Source organism: Apus apus, chromosome 5 (genome assembly GCF_020740795.1).
Source record: "Apus apus isolate bApuApu2 chromosome 5, bApuApu2.pri.cur, whole genome shotgun sequence".
Classification (NCBI taxonomy): Eukaryota; Metazoa; Chordata; class Aves; order Apodiformes; family Apodidae; genus Apus; species Apus apus.
The window spans coordinates 39,440,459-39,460,477 of record NC_067286.1 but is presented as its reverse complement, the minus strand read 5'-3'; the positions used below and the strand labels follow the sequence as shown (position 1 = coordinate 39,460,477).

The following is a 20,019-nucleotide window of genomic DNA, read 5'->3' as shown; positions in this document are numbered from 1 at the left end:
GCAAACCAATTGCTGCTGTTTCAGTTCTGCTCGAGGGGAAAAAACCCCGTCATTTCTTCTTTTTCTTTTAAACCAAAAAGAACGTTTCCCACATCCAGACATCAAAGTGCACTAGTATACGTTTTGAGAATATTTGCATACTTTCAGTTACAGGGAATTGTTTTTCCAATTGAGTGTGTCTTAGAAATTCATCCAGTACTACTTCAACAACTTTCTGGTAATTTTTCATTAAATGTCTCCTAAGTTCTTGCATATACCTCCTCATCACTGCATTCATGGGATTTACGGTAAATCCTGTGAACAGGAACATTTGCCACCTATGCAGATTTGCAAGCACTAATTTAGGATCTGGGCATACTTTCAGCTCTTCCTGTGGCTTTTGTGCTTTTACATGAATTTTCAGTTCTCTTATGAAGAGGTTTTTTCTTGACAACCCATCATCAGCTCTTCCTTTCTTTTTTCATAAATTATCTTGATGTCTTGTTCCTTTTTCTCTCCCGCCTTTAATTAGAGGGCACAGTCAGTCTAGTCTGTGCCTGTGCCATCTTATCTTTATCTGTTTGCTTTGTTTTAAGGTTAGTTTTTTTTTAAAAGGGATTATATGTGGCAGTGAAAGAGATTCATGCAGGAAAGAAAAGTGAGGAGTTCCCCTGTAAAGTAAGGACCATCAAATACAAAAAAAGCTAAAAACGTCACTTGATTCTTTTTCTTGGTGTTTTTTTTTTGTTTGCTTTGTTTTCTCTTCTGCACTTATAGCAGAGAGTTATTGACTATCTACTACTTAAGAAAGCATTTTAAGACAAAAGAATGACTTGTAAATTGCTGAGAATTTCTCATCCTGTGGATTGGGATGAACAGGTGCTAATCTATAGGTCTTCCCTTAAAAGAATACTCTCCTTGGTTGGATTGGATGATTTAGTTGTCATGGAGATGTTGGTGTTGGCAAACGTCACTACAGGAAGGGAGTTTTGAACCTGTGTGTTTAGTTTGTTCTGCCCTGTACTACTTCTGTTCCCCTCACCAGCAGCTGCCTTAAGGAAAAAAGTGCACTAACATGATGTTACTTGGTGTCCTTGCAGACAAACCTCAAAGTGACATCAGAGCTCCTTTAGGACGGGGAAGGATGCAGAATGCCCATGATGGAGCTCATGTATCTGCAGAGAAGCAGCTTGAACTCAGACTTAGAGACTTTCTTTTGGACATTGAAGACAGGATCTACCAAGGAACATTGGGGGCTATTAAGGTATTTGTGAATTGTAGAGTACCTAGGAGCATGGTGTTGCTGTTGAGTCTGTAGCTTAAATGAGAACTCCTGCATGCTATGAGTTTTACTGAAAGCATAACTAAATTAAGAGTAACTGGCACTCAAAGTTTGTGGCCTTTGATTCTTTAGAAACTTCAAGTTTGTGTGTTTGCTTCAGGTTGCAGACAGACAGTCTTGGAGAGCTGCCTTAGAACATGGGCGGTATGAGTTTCTGAATGATGAAAACAAAGAAAATGGCATCATTAAAACTGTGAATGAAGAATCTGAAGAAATGGAAACTGATGACCAAGAAAAGTTTCTTGTGAAAGACAGGTAAGAGCTATGGTTTAAATCATGTCTCTTCTGAGAGTTTTATAGCAGTGCTTCATTTTTTTTTAAGCTTGAATTTTTTTTTTTACCTTAAAGTTTTTTGGAATGTATTTTTTAAGATTTGAGTTACAAAATGCAAGATTTTTTTGTGATACTGGTTTGTATTTGCTAAATGACACTGTTCTATTACCAGTTAAGACTAAGATACCTACAGGTCAATTTTTACAACTACTATTCAGATGTTACACTGCTGAAAGAGATCATTAATTATGAAAAAAGAAATATGTGTATTCATGTAAAAATCACTTAAAATGCTGAGAAGAATTCATCTGGCAATGTCTGGGTTTTTTCCCAGAAGAAAAGACAAAAACAAAACTCAACAATCTACTTTGTGGAAGAAGTGGGAGTGTTTAAAAGGAAAAGTGTTAATAGTAACAAATTTCAGGTTGAACTGGCCAGTGTACCTCTTCATGACTCACACTAAGAACTGTCAGAGCAACAGGCCATGGTCTGAATTAAGCTTTATCTGCAGCAAAACAGAGATATAATCTTAAAATTTTGTGAATGATGGTTCTTCTGTGGAGCAAGCTGCAACCCAGTCAAAGAGAGGAAACCTTGAATCATCTAGTGTTGCAACTATAAAAGTGCTTTGTTGAGTTGTTTTTTTTTTTTGGTTTAAACTTTTGAGCACGTGTGACACTATACCGTATCAGTGTTTGTTGTAAATTGAATTATACAAACTGTGATTGTTTCTAAATATTTAATTCTCAGAAGTTACATCCTTTTCAGAAATAAAGATCTACCTTAGTTTACTTAATACATTTGAAATTTTATGTCTTGACTGGATGTGAATATGGAAATATTGCATGAAAAAAAAGATTTAGTGGAGCACTCATTGTACTAACATACTGTTTGCTTATGGATTCTGTGAGGTTTTCTGCAATTAGACTTTTATCTTACGAAAGGTGCTAATTCTGGGCAGACACTTGAATGCTGTTGTGGATGTAGGAATTGAAATTTAAAAGTTCTTTAAGGTTTTTTTTCCTTTTTATTTCAGTTTTCTGAATTAATATTTACATATAAGACTACCCTTTGGATTAGAGTTCTCTAGTTGTGTGCAAAATGGATAGGGTCATCCTTCTTTATGTTAAGGACACAATTTACAGACATTTGCTTCCTAAAACCCACAGCCTAGAGATATTCCACTGTTTTAATTAAGAAGTTAAATTTTATCTGTCTCCAGTTACCTTGGGCACCTGCTTCTATTATCAACTCTCGATTCAACTGCAGAAACTTGTTTTTGCCCTTTTTTTTTTTTTCCACTTGATACTGACTCTGTCAAAGTTTCTGAATAATCTCAATTCTAATAAAGTCTTGCATGTTAAAACAGAGAGCATGGGATTCTGAAGTCATGTGACAGATTCCTTTTGATGCTGGGCTTTTTATCTACCTCAGCAAGTGACATCTCATTAAGACCTTGGAGTTTGACTAGTGAAATGTAAATAACACTGCAGCTTTTTTTCTGTTTGCTTTCAGGCTCTTGAAATGTGTGTGATTGCAAAATATAATGAACAGCTTTTAAGTATGAAAAAATAACAGGGACAACCAAAAGCATTGCTCATTCACCAGAATAAAGCAGAATCCAGACAGTCTTAATTAATCATTTTCTTTAGACACACCAAGTAGAAATTGAACTTTATTTTCATTAGTGTGAGTTGCTCTCCTAAGCTATACTTACATTTGTGGTTCAGGAAGATTAACTATGCTTTGAAGTGATTACTTAGTCTTTGGTCAAAGAGGGCTATTTTATTTGAAACCTACCTTTTTAATTTTTTCTTACATGAAAAGTTAGTATTTTTGAAAAGTTCTCCAAGGTTGAGAACATAGAAGTTAACAAATCTTGATTTAATATTCTAAAATTACTTTCTGGTTTTATTTAATTTATTTTCAGAAAACTTATGAATTGTGAGGGTATGTGTAGATGAACTTCTGCAGATAAAAATATTCTAACAGGCTACACCTCACCACTGCAGGTATTTTCATTGAAGTATTATTGGGACTCCACAGAAAAATCTCAAACTAGTTAAAAAAGGTTGCATCAGATCTTCTGGAAATCTTAATTGTACCAACATGTCATCCACATTTCTTGAAATTTAGATAACTTGGTTACCTAAGGTGATTTATCTTGCACCCAATATAGGTTAGGGCTGGATCTGCTGGAAAGCAGTTCCGAGCAGAAGGATCTGGGAGTCTGGTAGGTAGTAAATTATCCATGAGCCAAAAATGAGCCCTTGCCACCAAGAAGGCCAATGGAATCCTGGGTTGCACAAGAAAGAGTCTTGGAAAGTAGGTGCAGAGAGGTCATTCTCCTCCTTTACTTTGCCCTGGTGAGGCCACATCTGGAATACTTCATCCAGCTCTGGGCTTACCAGTTCCAGAGAGAGGGAACTACTAGAGAGAGCCCAGCAGAGGGCAACAAAGATGACTGGGGGATTGGAGCATCTCCCTTATGAGGAAAGGCTGAGAGTGCTGGGACTTTTTTAGCCTGGAGAAGAGAAGGCTGAGGCTTATTAATGCCTGCAAGTGTCAAAAGGGTGGGTGCAGGGAGGATGGAGCCAGCCTCTTTTTAGTAGTTCCCAGTGACGGGACAAGGGGCAAGGGGCACAAGCTGCAACACAGGAAGTTCCATTTAGATATGAGAAAAAGCTTCTTTACTGTGAGGGTGACAGAGCACTGGAACAGGCTGCCCAGGGAGGTTGTGGAGTCCTCTTCTCTGGAGATATTCGAGACCCACCTGGGTGCAGTCCTGAGTAATGTGCTCTAGGGGACCCTGCTTTAGAGGGGGAGTTGGACTGGATGATCTCTAGAGGTCCCTTCCAACTCTGACTATTCTGTGATTCTGCAATCTAGATAAACTAGCCTAATGAAACAAACTAGAGAACTGGGATAACTCATCACACCTGCACAGTATCTGTTCACATCTCTAGTCCACACAAGTAAATGAAGTGAAAATAAAAATCTACTGTGGTACAGACCTGTACGAATATCTGTGGTGTTGAATTCAAAGCATGTTTCAAAAAGATAATTTCATTCATTTCTATTCTAGACTTGTTGGGTTAAAAACTGAAGCTCCAAGTGCTGCATCAACAAGTACAAGTACTCCTCAGCCAGTTAATAATGTGGTTCACTACTTGGCATCTGCACTGCTTCAGATAGAACAAGGAATCGAGCGCCGGTTTCTCAAAGCACCTCTGGGTAAGCTCTCAGAATTTAAACTGTTTATCTATATATTTGTGTAAGATCTCGTAACAAACACCCACACACACGCTCCCCAAACCCACTTGCTTCTGATCTAAGACTGGATGCTGTAGAAGGGGATGCATTGGGGAAAAGAACAAATTGCTAACCTCTTTCTATACAATGCTGTCAGTTTACAAGGCTATAGGTCATGAAGAAATATTAATATTTTTCTAGTTATTTTACATATTCTGAATTACATGTATTAAATAATAGCATATTTTACACTTAAATACATGCCTATTTAACCTTGGATCAGTTACGTGTTTGTGTGGCCCTACAGTTATGCATTGGGAGACAAATTGCACCCATAGGCAGAAATGTGTGAGCTTTCTGGGGGAATACTCTGTAATTCAGCATCACTGCTGACACCAATGTATCATGTAACTGTATAATGAAATCCCTCTGTGTGTGTTTAAGGTTGTAAAAATGTATGCTCCTTTTTATACTGTTTTCTGTGAAAGCAATGTAGGTCTGGTTTATCTGGATCACCTTGTTCTGCAATGACAGAACATAGAATCATAGAATGGTTTGTGTTGGAAGGGACGTTAAATGTCATGTAGTTCCAAACCCCCTGCATGGGCAGGGACACCTCCCACTAAACCAAGTTGCTCAAAGCCCCAGCCAACCTGGCCTTGAGTACTGCCAAGGAGGTGCCATCCACAACCTCCCTGGGCAAACTGTTGCAGTGTCTCACCACTCTTCTGCTAAAGAATTTCTTCCTAATATCTAACATTTACAGTAATATGTAGTAGAGATTTACCTTGCAGACTTTCAGATCCTCAGGTTTTGTGTTTATGCTGTAAGACTTGGAAATAAAATGTTGCAAGAAGAATTAAAGCCACAGCATGATTATAGCTTGACTTTAACACATATTCCTTCCTTGAATTCCTTTGACAAGCACTAAGGGTGAGAGAGGGGATGTAAGGTGCTTAAAGGCCTTCTCTTTTCCAGTGGTCCCTCAGGTCTGGATTTCTTAGGATCCTTTTGTGATTCAAAACTGGAGTTTTGTCTTGGACAAGAGTGTAAAGGTGGTTCATCCTTCCCAAGGCAGCTGTCTCAGCCAGCCTTCCCTTCCAGATGCTGCATCAAGGAAGAGCTGTGCTCTGTACTGGGCCAAACTGCTTCCCCTCTCACCCCAAGAATGCAGCTGGGTTTAACAGCAGAGCGTGTGCCAGGGCTCCTCTGGAACAAACTGCTACATGTCCCATTAAATTGATACTCTCTTCTGATCATGACTGCATACAAAATCCTTAGGCTCTGGCAGATTTTGCTGCAGGTTTTGATGTATTAACAAAAGATGTTTAGTTCCCTGTGGCACAGTTGACCTAAAACTGTTTCTGATCTCGGCTGCTCCCGCATGGAGTCTGGTGGCTGGAAATCAGTTGCAACTGAAGATGCGTTTGAGCTAGATTTGTGACAGAAACTCTGGTGTTCAGGCATGGGTTCCTTTCCACAAACTTCCGTTATCAGTGTGGTGACCTCTAGAAGAGGTAAATGCGGCAAATGATTGAGATGAAAGGGGAGACCATAAACAACAGCTGTTGAAAAGCTTTACTTGGCTAAGTGTTTGGTCAACTCAACTATGTCTGCCCTTTCCAAGACGGGCATGATAGGGCTTATTTCCTGCTAGATGACTAGATTTACAGCATGTGCATGGGCCAGTTAATTGACAGCATTTGTCATATTTACTTTGCACGTGCAGGTTGTAAATACATTGTGCAGTATATGCCTCCATCTCCAGACTCTGTTGAGAGTAATTTGGCAACAGCATCTTGCTGACAGCTGTTAGTTTACCATGGTGCCCTTAAGGGAAAAACATGGCTATTAGTAGGTTATGAACATGGACTGGGCAACCTAGTTGTTAGGAAAGGACCTAGTTAGAGGAAAGGACTAAAAGAGGAAAAGTGCCCCTGAAGTGTTGGGGAGAGAGTTTTTTAGCAACCCTAATGCATCTTGACATTTTAGTGGCCCTAACTCTGCTGTAATCTAATGACATTTCATGTTTTTGTCTGACCTTTTGATGACGGTGAGGTTCCTTGTTTGTTTTTTAACTTGGGAATCCTGTTTTCCTTTAGATGCTTTATACTATGTGACAAAGTGTATAGGGAAGGCAATCTTAGATTATTTGCATGTCTTAAAACTCGTATGTTTTTTTACCATACTGTGCCTGTGCATCTCTTTTTTCCTCTAAAGAATGGTACTGCTGTAAGACTACTGTAATTTACAGAATAACCTGCATAGCCAAGGGAGCAGGAGAGATCCCAGGTCTCCTCTGCTTTGGCTTACTGCCCTAACCATTAAGTGACAGTGTCAGGTTCCCTCTTCCTTGCTTCACCTTTGGTGCCAAGTGTCTCATGTTTTTGGTTGCGTAATGGGCCAATTTTAGCCAGAGACAAGTCTGAATGAAGGAAAGATTTTAATTTTGTCACCAGAGAGCTCTTGGAGGAGCTGCGGCTTTGAGTGTCTCTGTAGTAAATCAAGCTTAAAACGCACACACCTGTTTGCTGATGGTTTTCTGACTGCTGGACAAGCAGTCATATGAAAGCTGCTCTGACTTGGGAACTTCTGGACATGGCCAGAAAGTACAACTGCAACGTGTGAAGGAAACCTGTGTGTTTGAGAGGCATCTGGCAAACTTAGGCATTTTAGAGGTCAAACAGCAATTCTGTATGCAGCCCTTTCTGCATATAACTCTTCAGTGTTTCAGATATGTTTTAAACTCCTAGGTTTTTTAGATTTGCATAATCTTACATTCAGCTTAAACTCCCCAGTTGGAAACAATGCCTTTGCCTGCTAGCACAGCGAATTGTTTCCTACTTTGCAACTCACAGATGTATCACAGACAAAGAAAAGCTCTCTATTTAGCTTTATAAGGAGGTGTTGGTAGTGTTACTAAACCTTTTAGTAAAAGGTGGATGCTACTGCTTGCTTGGGGACTGCCTTGTGTTCAGAATTGTGATGCTGTCTCTCATTGACCCCTCTAGACAGTGCCGAATAGTGGTTTTTAACCACTGGGTTTTGGTTCTGGGAGTTTTGTTTTTGTTTGCCTATTCTTATGTAGATCATTGTGTCCGTACTCTCCTTTTTTTTTTCTAGCCAGAGGCTTTTTTATAGCTGTTCCAACTAGTTAATGGAACCATCCTTTAGCCAAAATACCTGCATACCTGTTCCTAATGTTAAAAATTTTAAAGCCAACTTTTTAGGCTGATGTTAATAATGCTGAAGTAAAAGCATTGGAAGTCAAGCAAGTACTAGGAGTTGTTTTGGTAGCAGTACAGGGGAGCACTTTTTGGTAAGAAGTCTGCTTTAAACCAAAGTGAATGTTATTTGTCTTTGTCATTATTTAAGTAGTTGCCTTCACTGTGGAGTTTCTTATCCCTCTCTGTGCCCTGTTTCTGTTAGGGAATGGAGCCATACTTAACAATTTTTAGTTTTCCCTCTATTTTCAGCTTGTAGTGCTAAAGACAGCACAGTGACATTCACTGCAGTCACTGGCAAGTTTGTCCCGGTGGCCTCCAGGGTGCAGAGCAGACAAAGGGACCCAGCACAGCAATAAAAGGGCCAGCTGCTCCTCTCTGCTCCGTTTTTGTTCTGAGACCCTATCAGGCTGCCAAGAGCTCCACTGGTGATTCTGATAAGTTTAGAGTTGAGGTGCGTACCAAACATTCAAGTGGACTAGCAAGAAAAAACTGACACAGAAGACAGCAGTGCAAAAGGAGATTAGAAACCCCAGAAACAGCACCCTCTGCCTTGCAGAGCTGCTAGATGGCTGCTAATCTTCTGTTGTCTGGTGATTAAATGTAACATGACTTGAATTGCATGTATTTCTTAATTATGGATAGTATTCTAGAAATCCTTTAATTACACGTTAGCTAGGAAAATTTGGGTTTTCATCCTTTAGTCTGGCCCACAGTAATGTTTGGGGAGAATCACAAAAATGGGGATGCAGCTTAAAGTACATGTTTCTCTTGCAAGAATTCTGAGTTAAGATGTAAAGCATTTTTTTTGATGGCTGTTTGATGGAAATTCTGAATGTTGCTTCTCAGATTAAAAAATATGTTTGAGGGGCAAGTAATGTAAGCGATTTTTATTGTGGGTTTTGCTTTTTTGGTGTAGATTACTTTTACTTGCATTTCAGAGTACTTTTCAGTGGAAAAGTAGGTCTCATCATTCCTATTACATAGAGGTATATGAAAATACAGGTATGAAATGATTAAATTATTTGGTTGCTTTGGAGTTCTGTGAGGCAGCCACAAAATACTCCTGCTTTTTGCACTCGTGCAGGACTCGAGTCATTAAGCATCCTTCAGATTTCCATGTGAAAGGTTGGATTCTAATTAATAGAAGCACCTTTGTGCCTGATATTGGGAAGCATTTACCTCCTTTTTAGGTGAACTGGGATAGGATTGGTATATACATATGCTTAGTTCTTGTGATCTCATTACATCCCTGCAGAGTTTTGTGAGCAGAGGCAGCAAAGGTGGTAGTGGGCTTTTTTAATGATGAAGAATTTTTGTTTACTCTTCAGAAGAGGCAGTGAAAGACAGTACCTGGAATTTGGAGCAGATGAGGTTTACTGTGGCTATATGGGAGAGTACTATTACTATGGGACAGTAGTTTCATTATTTTAATACTTAAGAACTCCTGCACAAGACCACCTTGTGTGTCATTTCACATGGACAGATGAGATAGTTCTCTTGGTCCTTAAGGACTGTGCCCATAAACCAGCTATATTTTTGAGATACTAGGGCGTTCATGGTTGTGTAGGCCTGTGAAGTTGCTTGCCAAGAGAGAAACCTGTGGTCAGTAAGCTGCTCCTATAGTTTTTTGTTCTGGGAATGGACAGAAAGGTAAGGGAGGGTAGGTTTAAAAGCTTTAAGTTTAAGCCATTTGTAGTGTTAGTCAAAGTACATCCTGGGACATGCAATTCCTCCATGCACATTATTCTTTTACCCTTCCCTGCCTACGTTTTTCCATGTGCACATGTTGGGAACCACTGTTCTAGTTACATTTTTAGAATATACGAGTATAGATTATAAGAATTAATTCTTAAATAATCTGCCATGCTTCAAAAAGGTGTTTGAAATAACTCTATGAATTTAATGTTAGGTAATGCAGAAGATTATAGAAGGAACCACTGGGGGTATAAAAAGAGGAAGAGAGTGGAAGACAAGACTAGTCAGAGAGATGGTAAATTTTAAATGTTACTTGATTGCTAAGAATTAGAAAGCATTGAATATTTTAACAGGTTTTCTTTTTTTTTCTTTTCTATTACTTTATTAATTTTGTAGACAGTTCCTTACATGGAAAGAATTGCAATATTAAAGCAAATAGCTTAAACAGATACTTTAAACAGAAGTAAAACAAATACAGCTCAAATAATTGAAAATAAAAATATATATTTTTAAAGTTTTCTGCAACCAGAGGTAAAGAACTGTATTTTCTTTTTATCACTTTAGAACAGAAATCTGCATGTTCACATAATCCTTTCTCCACACCCCACCATGCCCCCCTTCCTTTTAATGCCCCCATTGTTGTTTTTTGAAATTTTGCAGCATTGTGCAACTGCATATCCTTTCTAGAAATACTAAAATGGAAAAGCCTTCCCTGAACTCAATTCGCTATTGATAGATGAGTGCATAGATCTGTGAAACAACTTTGTTTGCATTGTAGTAAGGCTTGGAGGGCTTAGTTGACAGAGGAGTATCCCACTGCGCAGCGTAGAGCTGCTCAGACACAAAGGAAGAGGCCGTTTCTCCTTCCAAGTTAACAATATAAATGAGAGAGATGATGGATGGAAGAAAAAAGTGTTATTCTTATTTTACAAATTGGGATCTGAAACAGTGGGTATCGTTTGGCAGGTTTCTTTCAGCAGCAGAACATGTCACGGTCAGTCATTTCTATCTCTATCTTGCATCTGCCATTTTGCAGTACAGATATTTGTTGTGTTGTGTGATGAACTATATTGGTTAACCAATCCAGGCTAGAAATAACGGCCAAAAAAACAGTAGCAATACTCAAGATGCCATTGTCAGCAAATAAATGCTTGCCAAGCTGTATATTCATGCTTCAGATAGTGTCTTTACCAGTTATAGTAGAAATCGGCTGCTGAACTGAGAACTGAAGTGAGTCTCGCATTCAAGTCTAGTTTACATGTGGTTTGCATTTTTTTTCTTGCTGAAGTGTAAAAAATACACTGAGAGATACGCTGCAGTTCTGTGAAAACGAGCTTGTCCATTATCGTTAGTAAGACTGAACTTGACATGAGAAACCAAAGGACAAAGCAATAGGAAATGTTAAGAAATCCAGATTTGTATTTGCAGTTCAGGAGTGGCTACATTTTATTTATGAAGCTGTGTTGCCTCTTTACCCTCTGCCTTCTCCCATCACTTCTCTTGTGCTGCGTGCTGCTAATGCAAATGTATGCAAGTTGAGGCAAATCCTAGCAGCCAGTTGATGAGAGGGCAGAAAGGCCTTGCCAAGAGAGCAATTAGTCTCATTTTTGTTCTTTCATTTTATTTGTTATTAGATATTTTCTCCTCTTATTCCTGGGGAGAAATAATCTTTCAGATAGGTGGATTGTAGGCCATTCCTGTGCCCACTGTGACTAGTGCAGCAGGGAAGGTGGCATTTTATACTGGAGTACATCATTAATCAGCTAGAGATGACACGGTAAAACCTGGACTGTTACTTTTAGAAGGGAAATCGGTGGACATTTCTATAATCAAAAATCTTGCCATACTGTCTCTTCCTCTCCTTAAGAGTTCTCACTTTAAAATGCAAGAAATAGCTTTCAACAGACATCAACAGGCATCTCATCAGTGCAGGGTGTCACTTATACCTGCTTATTTCTCTAGCTCCTCAAACAGCCCATTTGCTTCTGTAATTCCCAGCTGCTCATTCCTCTTTGGTGCCACCCCCCTCACTATTCTGCACGTGTATTTTTGTGGCTGGTTTGGTGGCCTGGATTGCAAACAAGTCCTGTTTGAAAATACAATTTTTCACCCCTGCCCCCATCCCTACCCCACCTCTCCCTCCCCCCCCATTTATTTCTAGTTAATTAGGATTCCAGGTCTTACTTGGTTTACCCCTAGGGTTGCACCCAACCTGGTTAACCATACAGATGTGCAAGTTCTTGGGAAGGCAGTGCAGGGCAGGAATGAAGGCACTGAGGTGTGTGGAAAGGCTGAAAGATTGTCTGCTAGACCATATTGGGGCAAGTGCATGTGACAAGCCCTTTAAGCAGTTTTTTGCCAATGAAGTCTCTGTTTAATGCTAGATATTTTAAATGTAAATATTTTGGGATTTCAAAATGTACATACAAGGGGAAGTAAATTGGAAGTGTCTTTTGGGGTTTTTTTAATTTTTATTTTTTAAATCTTAAGTAATCTTCATTTCCACTTTATAAATTGAATGAAATGTTTAGGTTTACAGGTTGACATTTGAGTGAGACTTCTGTGTCTTACTCATATGCTATGTAAGTGCAAGTTCTAAGTTGAATTGGTAGGGAAGAGTAAAATCTTAGGGCTTCTGCAGCTTGGAAACTAAGGAGGAAATGTTCAAGTATTGAAGAGATAAGACAAAGGTTACAATATTATCCCAATTTTCTGCTGGTATCTGTTTGAAAGTCAAAGCTGTACTTCATAGTCTAGAATAATCTGATTGTTTGAGAAGTAAATTTGATAATTCTGCTTTTTTTCTCTTTTTCTTCTTTTTTTTTAAATCCCCTTCTTTAACGGAAGACGCCAGTGATGGTGGACGATCCTATAGAACAGTTTTGGATCGCTGGAGAGAGTCACTTCTTTCTTCTACCAGCTTGTCCCAAGTCTTCCTTCACCTGTCTACGTTAGACCGAAGTGTCATTTGGTCCAAGTCCATCCTCAACGCTCGCTGCAAAGTGTGTCGGAAGAAAGGCGACGCAGAAAGCATGGTGCTGTGTGACGGCTGCGACCGAGGCTACCACACCTACTGCATCAGGCCCAAGCTGAAGGTATCTGAGGACAAACGAGCGCTTCCTTTCCGCCCCAAACTTGAGCAGTTCTTAATGACTTCATTGCCTATTACTAATGCTTTCTTTTCTTTTCTCTTCACTTTCTAGGTCATTCCTGAAGGAGACTGGTTTTGTCCAGAGTGCCGACCAAAACAGCGCTCTAGACGCCTCTCCTCCAGACAGAGACCTTCTGTGGAAAGCGACGAAGAGACTGCTGAACGGCTAGGAGAAAGGGAAGGAGAGGCAAACTATGATGAAGTGGGACAAAGTGAGGAAGAGTGTTACGAAGAAGAGCAAGATGAGGAGGATGAATCTCAAGAGGAAGATGATATATGGTAGATATATCTAAATATATCTGTAAGATGTAGATATATGCTAAAGTGGTTTCCTACTTGAAATAACATCTTCATTATTAGATGGAGTACTTGTTCATATAAGCACGTCTTGAAAATCCAGTTTGAAAAAGATGTTTATTTAAAAAAAAAAATAAAAATCACAGCTTGTTATGCGAATTTGGCCCTTGCTGATGGGTTTAATATTAACAAAAGCTAGGTTCACTGGACTTAGACGCACTTTTCAGGTTGAAAATTCCAGCTTTGGGTGTGTGGGTGAGGGATGGGTGGGGGATGGCCATCAGAGTTGCAGTTCTGTACAGCTACTGTTTGAAGATAAACAGTTTCAAACAGTAAACATTTTCTAGGGAAAACCTGGAGTTATTTTTGTCTAGTTTTGAATTTTGAGGAAGTAGATGAATACAGTAAGTACTGGAACATTAGGGAAGACAAAGTCATCTGTTGGAGGCCATATGACATTGGGAGGACGTTCAGTAGCTGTTGAAAAACAAACAAGCAAAATCCACACCAAGAAACCCTGTACCCAAACCAACCAAAGAAACAAAAAAATCCCAAGCAACTAAATAATCCAATGTAGTAATTCCAGTAAAGTAATGGATTTTTTGCACATGCCAGGACCATAAATGTTGAAGGAAACTTTCCTGATACCTGAGTATTTTTCTTCTTTTTGCTAGTCTTTTGAATTGACTGAAACAAGGTTACCTGTGGCTCTGGCAGTTGCGATTCAACAGTTGGAGAGAACTTGCATCTCCTTGAAACGCAAGTTTATCTCTGGGATCTTACCTCTCTCCTATAATGGAAGGAGAGCCTTGAGTATTAGGTATAAACTCTGACTAGAGCATAACTTTTACACTGAATGTTTTAGAACTGCACTTATTTGTGTAGCTGATAAACCGATGGAAAAGAGGAACGGAATTTTGCCATAAATAAACATAATTGTTCACTTTTCTGTAGCCCAGCAAAGCAAGGAAGACACGAGGTCAAGTTTCCATTAAAAATGAGAGCAGCCAAACTCAACAATCCATTCTCAAGTCAGAGCAGCCAGCGCCAGGCAAGATATGCTTCTCGCAGTCAGCAGAACACACCTAAGCAAACTGAATCTTCATCTAAAGTTACCAGAAGGGGTTTAAGAAAGGTCAGATCAGCCCCTCCATCAGTGACAAAGCCTTCTTTAAGACTTTCTAGCCGGACCACTCGTCAGAGCCAAAGTTCATTACAAGCAGATGTATTTGTGGAATTACTCAGTCCTCGGAGAAGACGAAGAGGAAGAAAGAGGGCTGATAACACACTGGAAGACAGCCCTTCCAGTTCTCTCGGATTTAGAATTGTTGATACTGCAGACTCAAGCGAACGGCTTAGGAAGTATCCAGTTTCTGCTTCAAAGCTTTCTCTTCCTGTTACTGAACCCAAGAGAAGAGGCAGGAAACGACAGTCTACAGGTAAAAGAAATGTGTTTGTCTAGAACAAAAAAACGTGTTCTGTTCCTTGCTGAAGTGTTTGTGTGGTAGAGCAAGGAGACTGGAAGTGGTGGTTGAAAGCAACAAGACTGTTCCCTTCATTTGCAGTGACAGAAGTGAACCTTAAAAAAAAAAGTCTAAAGAAAAAATTCTTCATTTGCCAAGGAGATGTATCATATCCATATTTGAAATTTCATATTTGCACAAAATATGGAGCAATTGCTAATATGTGGATAGAAAATGCAGAAGTTATATTTATGCTTTAACCCATGCAAATGGTTTGCTTATAATTTTTATGGGTTTGTTTTATTAAAGAGTTAAACAGTGAAGAACACAGATGTAGGTAAGGTATTGAAACTGGGACTATACATATACAAGAAGAAACTGCTACCAGAAGAAAAATATCAGCTGTCTGGTATAGGGCTAACAGTATCCTTGCTTGTTAAGCTAATACCAAGGTATTTGATGGTAGGGCAATACTTGGAAAGCTACGATAACCTTTTAACAACCAAAAGGACCCAGTGTGAGACTGAAGAGTCTAAAAGAGCTTGCACTCCAGTGTAGCAGTCTTGTATTCTGCACCATTTCTGTCCTTCCCTATGGGGAGTTTCTAGACTTATCCTCTAACCACCCTGCTTGACTACTCTTGAAAGCATAAAACCACTCTGAATAGAGGTTTTGTGGAAGTACAAGTGATGAGCAGGCAGCTTATTCTGTTTTTCTCTAATAGGGCTTTTCTTTAAGTGTTTCACAAATTGTTAAAAAATTTAAGTAAGTGAAAAGATCCTTTCCAGAATCAATGCAATGAAGGAGAATGGAAGAGGAACCCAGCTAAATCCTGGTACTTGGCATTTTGTACAACAGAAGAGACATTTAGTGGTTAATAACAAGGCTTATAGTCTAATTAATACCTGAAGCCATACTGCATAAGTTGTGCCCTGAAACTACAGTTTTAATACCCAAGAATTGGGTTATTGTACTTGTCAGGTTTTTATTTTTATCTGATGGGAGTGTTGTGTTTCTTTTTTCCAGAATCAACTCCTCAAACCTCATTGAACAGGAGAAGTTCAGGACGTCAAGGGGGAGTCCATGAGCTCTCAGCTTTTGAACAGCTCGTAGTGGAACTGGTACGACATGATGACAGCTGGCCTTTCATGAAACTGGTTTCCAAAATCCAGGTAACTGATAGAACTGTAAAGGAAATTAGAATGGTTGAGAATCCTATTTGCTGCCAGTAAGACTTGGGATATTATAGCATCACTCAACAAGGGGGGTACAGCTAAGCAATGGGATTCAGGAGAACTCCAGCATTTCAGCCGAAATATTTGATGCCTTTTTCAGTCAGGAAAAGGATCTAGAGCTTGGTGTTTTAAGTGCTCTATTAAAATTAACAGTGGTAGCTGTTAGATGTAGACTTGAAACTCTCAATTCAGTCACAAGTAGCTGGAAAGATCAATGTATCTGGACAAAAAGAATAATGTACAAACATGAATGAAAGACATAAGCACAGAGGAGTAGAGGAATTTGGAATGAAACGGATATTAGTGTCTGCCTGCTAGAGTATAGGAATTGCACTGGGAAGTGCAAGAAGTTGGTGAATGCAAGGAAACTTCTTAAGGAGGGATAGAGAATTCAACTTAATTTTGATCCTGAAAAGAAACTGCTAGAATTCAGTGCATTCCTATTTGCCTGAATCAGTCAATAAAGGATAATCTCTCTATGGGTGGGAAAGAAAAATCTGTACCTGAGTGACCCAAATTTTCTTCATCATGATAAAAATTAAGGTTTAAACTTTTTGCTGCCTTTAAGACAATGTAAAGAATACCTTGAATGATCAGTGCTCAGCAAGCCAGAAAGAGGAAATCACCTTTCTTTTTAGTATTCACATAAAAAGTACTCCTAAAGGGAAAGAAAAGATCTAATTCTATTTCTCTGCTACTTATTTCTCTAGGTTTGTTGCAGGTTGCACTTGATATAGTAAGGTTTACAGGCCATAACCAAGAGCTTGATTTTAAAACACACATGATGGTGCATGTGGGTATCCTACTTGTTTAGAAAGGTCAAATTTGGATCAGATACTTTTTTCTTTCACCCCCCTGTCCTGCTTTGTGACTGAGACATAGTCACCCTAAGCTTTGTGCTTATCTGGAATCAAAAGCTGTGATCTAAATGATCAGTGCCCTCAAGGGTCAGGCAATCCTTTTCCTTCCCTCATTTATATCACACTCACAAACACTGTTCTGAGTGGCTCTTTAGGTCTGGTACTTGCATATTCTGGTACTTGCATGCTCTGTCCTGCTTGCTACAGAAAGGTTCACTGCCTTCAACACAACTAAATGGAAACTCAGGGTTTCTTTTCTTTTACAAGGCTGCAAGATGGTGAATAGTAAAAGTGGTTGTGATTAAGAAGAATTTAATATTGTAATATGTTACAAGAAAATGAAAAGTTTTAAAATCTTGGAAATAATTTTTGTGCTAGACAGATGGGAAGAGCTGAACTCCGTAATGCTTACCTGTTCACACGGTTTTCAGAGGATATTTAGGATTATTCATTGAAATGATGGCTAATGTTTGTTGTAGTCAGCTACTTTAATGATACAAAAATAGAAAAGCAGTACCTTAATACTCAGTTCAGGAAGTGGAGGTGGTTGCTTGAGACTCCTCTGTTTATTTAAAAACAAAACAAAATGCTTTCTGATTTGCTTTTTTTTTTTTTTGCATAGGTAGAATGTTAAGCTTCCATTTGTTTGTCTATGAATCATTAATTCTTTCATTTTTTTAAGGTACCAGACTACTATGATATCATCAAAAAACCTATTGCCTTAAATATAATCCGTGAAAAAGTGAATAAATGTGAATACAAGTTAGCATGTAAGTATGACTTACTGAAAGAGGTAATGGACCCTTTCTGTCTCTGTTCATGACCCTGACTCATATAATGACTCTTCCTGTTCTGTCTCCTTAAAATAAATTCTTGTCCTAAGATAGGGCTATGTCAGATTATTAGAATGCTGAAATTGTATTTGGTTTGGGGTTTTGTGGTGGTTTATGTTTGGTTTTGTTATTTTTAAAAGAGCATTAACTAATCTTTTCTAAATAAGATTGTTGAACGTATTTCTCTTACTAATAAATACGTGATGTACAGATAGATAAGAAATGAGCAGCTGAGAAACTGCTGGTAATTTCTCAAGCTTTTGATGTCAGTGAGTGGTTACTACTTGAATTTTATTTCCTTTATTGATAATCAGAGGAATGAATGAATGTTTACATGGCACTTCACTAATATGATAAGAGAAACTCAACACACATGTAAAGACATTTGTGTGTTGCAACTCTGTGTAGGATCATACTTGATCATGCTGCCCTCTGATGACTCAAGACACGCTAAATTCATGTATTTACTTTGTATTTACTAGCGGAATTCATTGAAGATGTTGAGCTGATGTTTTCAAACTGCTTTGAATACAACCCTCGTAACACAAGTGAAGCAAAAGCTGGAACTAGACTTCAAGCTTTCTTCCATATTCAGGCTCAAAAGCTTGGACTTCCCATCACATCTGGTAATGTGGACCACGCCGCTCCTGCGGCAAAGAAGTCGCGAATCTAACCTCTGCCTTCCAAAGGATTTTTTGAGGGAACCTATTATTTTCATTAAAATGAAATGTTAAATCACACAGTCATCATACCTGTCTGTATAAAGCAATAACAACTGTTTAACCACGTTGAAGTGTGGCCTGCACTATATTCTCAATGTAATATTAAGCACTCAGGAGAATGTAGGAAAGATTACCTTTGCTACAGTTTTATTCAGTGTCTAATAATTTTTGATAGATGTACTGGATACAGTACTGGTTTACAAGGTTTTGTACATTTTTAATACATTCATGTGTCCAAACATCTTCCAGAAGTACAATTTTTTCCTGCATCAAATGACCTTGTTTCATCCTCTAGATTTTGTAGGAGCTGTGGTATTGAGGGCTTTATCAATTCTGATAAAATCTTCTGCTGTAGCACAGTTGAAGAAACTGTGTGTATGTTTAAAACTTGTTTGAGCATATCTTCTCAACACTACACATGAATGAGTACAACTGCATATCTTTTAAGTACTGTACCAGTGCTGGCTGGAGGTATTCAGTCTGAATTTAATAAGTAGATATTTATTTAGCATTCGAAGTAATTTGTGAATTTGTTTTGTATTTATAAAATTTGTACTTGGGGTTTAAAAACAAAAAGAGTTCCATAACTTTAATTTTTTTTTCCAGTGGGTTTCTTTTGTTTTGTTTTTGCTTTATTTTGTTTATTCCCCTCTAACTTGATGATCAATGAATAAATACCTTCCTGTGTCCCTGGCAGTTCTTCTAGCAATGAGTAAATTCACAGGACTCTACTATAAGTTTTTACGTACAACTTTGGAAGTGTACAAATAAAATGACACATTTTTCAAAGTATTTTTGAGCTTCTGGTGTTTCCTTTTGAGTTCCGCTGCTACACCATCTTCCCCATTAACTCACTAGGACAAGTTGCTGGAGAGACCACAGCAGAATCTGGTTTCAATGTGAGTACCACAAGCATCATTTTCAGCAGCTGCAGCCAGTGTTTGCCTGGTCTCTGCAAATGTTCATCAGTATATAAGGAGTAACACAAGTATATCTGTAAGTTGTATGGTTCTTTAGTTAGGATCTTTATTCTAGCAGTTAAGGCCTCATAGCTTTGTTTAGCTGACCAGCAGCTTCTTTAAATTATACACTATCCTTGATAATTTTAATTTCAGTGTTTATTAATCTAAATGTATAAAATTCAGTTTGAGTCAACAGCTTTAAAACCCTTTTTAAACGAGTTTTGCCCACACAGAGGTATGCCATACTCTAGGAAAACAGCATGGAGCAGAAATTTGGAGAAGGTAGGAAAAAGACAAAACATGAGGTTTGCTGCTGCAGTGACTTTTCTCCCTGTGTTTGTGCTTGCTGCTTGTAGCATTAAGACTTGTACGTGCTACAGACCTCAACAATTACTTGCTGAGTTGGGGTTTTCTTTACTGCTGCGTGCTTACCTTGCTTTAGAGGTGGCAAGAATGGGCATTCCCTTGAGCCTAGGGAATGAATGGAGAGAGATAGAAGGCTGATTAGTTTGAAGTGTTTGATTTATTTTTTAAAAAGGGTCTAACATGAGAACAGTGCAGGGATATTGTTTAGATATGTCTGTTGATACTTCAGAGTTTCTCTGCGATCTTCTCCTTGTTCAGAGCTGGTATCTCTGTCGTGCCCAGATCGAAGAAGCGTTTCTTGTCCCCACCACAAAGAATGCTAAATACCATGTGGAATGTGAGCAGCAGAAAACTTCTTTGCA

The 20,019-nt window shown here is 38.7% G+C and overlaps 1 protein-coding gene across 2 annotated transcripts in view; it reads left to right on the top strand.

The window, feature by feature from the left end:
- BAZ1A (bromodomain adjacent to zinc finger domain 1A) overlaps positions 1 to 19,121 on the top strand; it is a 62,863-nt gene extending 43,742 nt beyond the window's left edge. For both annotated transcript variants that reach the window (XM_051621395.1, XM_051621393.1), the window contains 9 exons: positions 1,080 to 1,243; positions 1,422 to 1,576; positions 4,680 to 4,828; positions 12,616 to 12,863; positions 12,972 to 13,198; positions 14,171 to 14,655; positions 15,706 to 15,851; positions 17,457 to 17,544; positions 18,090 to 19,121. In XM_051621395.1, coding sequence (XP_051477355.1) covers positions 1,080 to 1,243; positions 1,422 to 1,576; positions 4,680 to 4,828; positions 12,616 to 12,863; positions 12,972 to 13,198; positions 14,171 to 14,655; positions 15,706 to 15,851; positions 17,457 to 17,544; positions 18,090 to 18,280 — 1,853 coding nt within the window. In that variant the 3' untranslated portion in view covers positions 18,281 to 19,121. The remainder of the gene's footprint in view (positions 1 to 1,079; positions 1,244 to 1,421; positions 1,577 to 4,679; positions 4,829 to 12,615; positions 12,864 to 12,971; positions 13,199 to 14,170; positions 14,656 to 15,705; positions 15,852 to 17,456; positions 17,545 to 18,089) is intronic.
- The last annotated feature ends 898 nt before the right edge of the window (positions 19,122 to 20,019 follow it).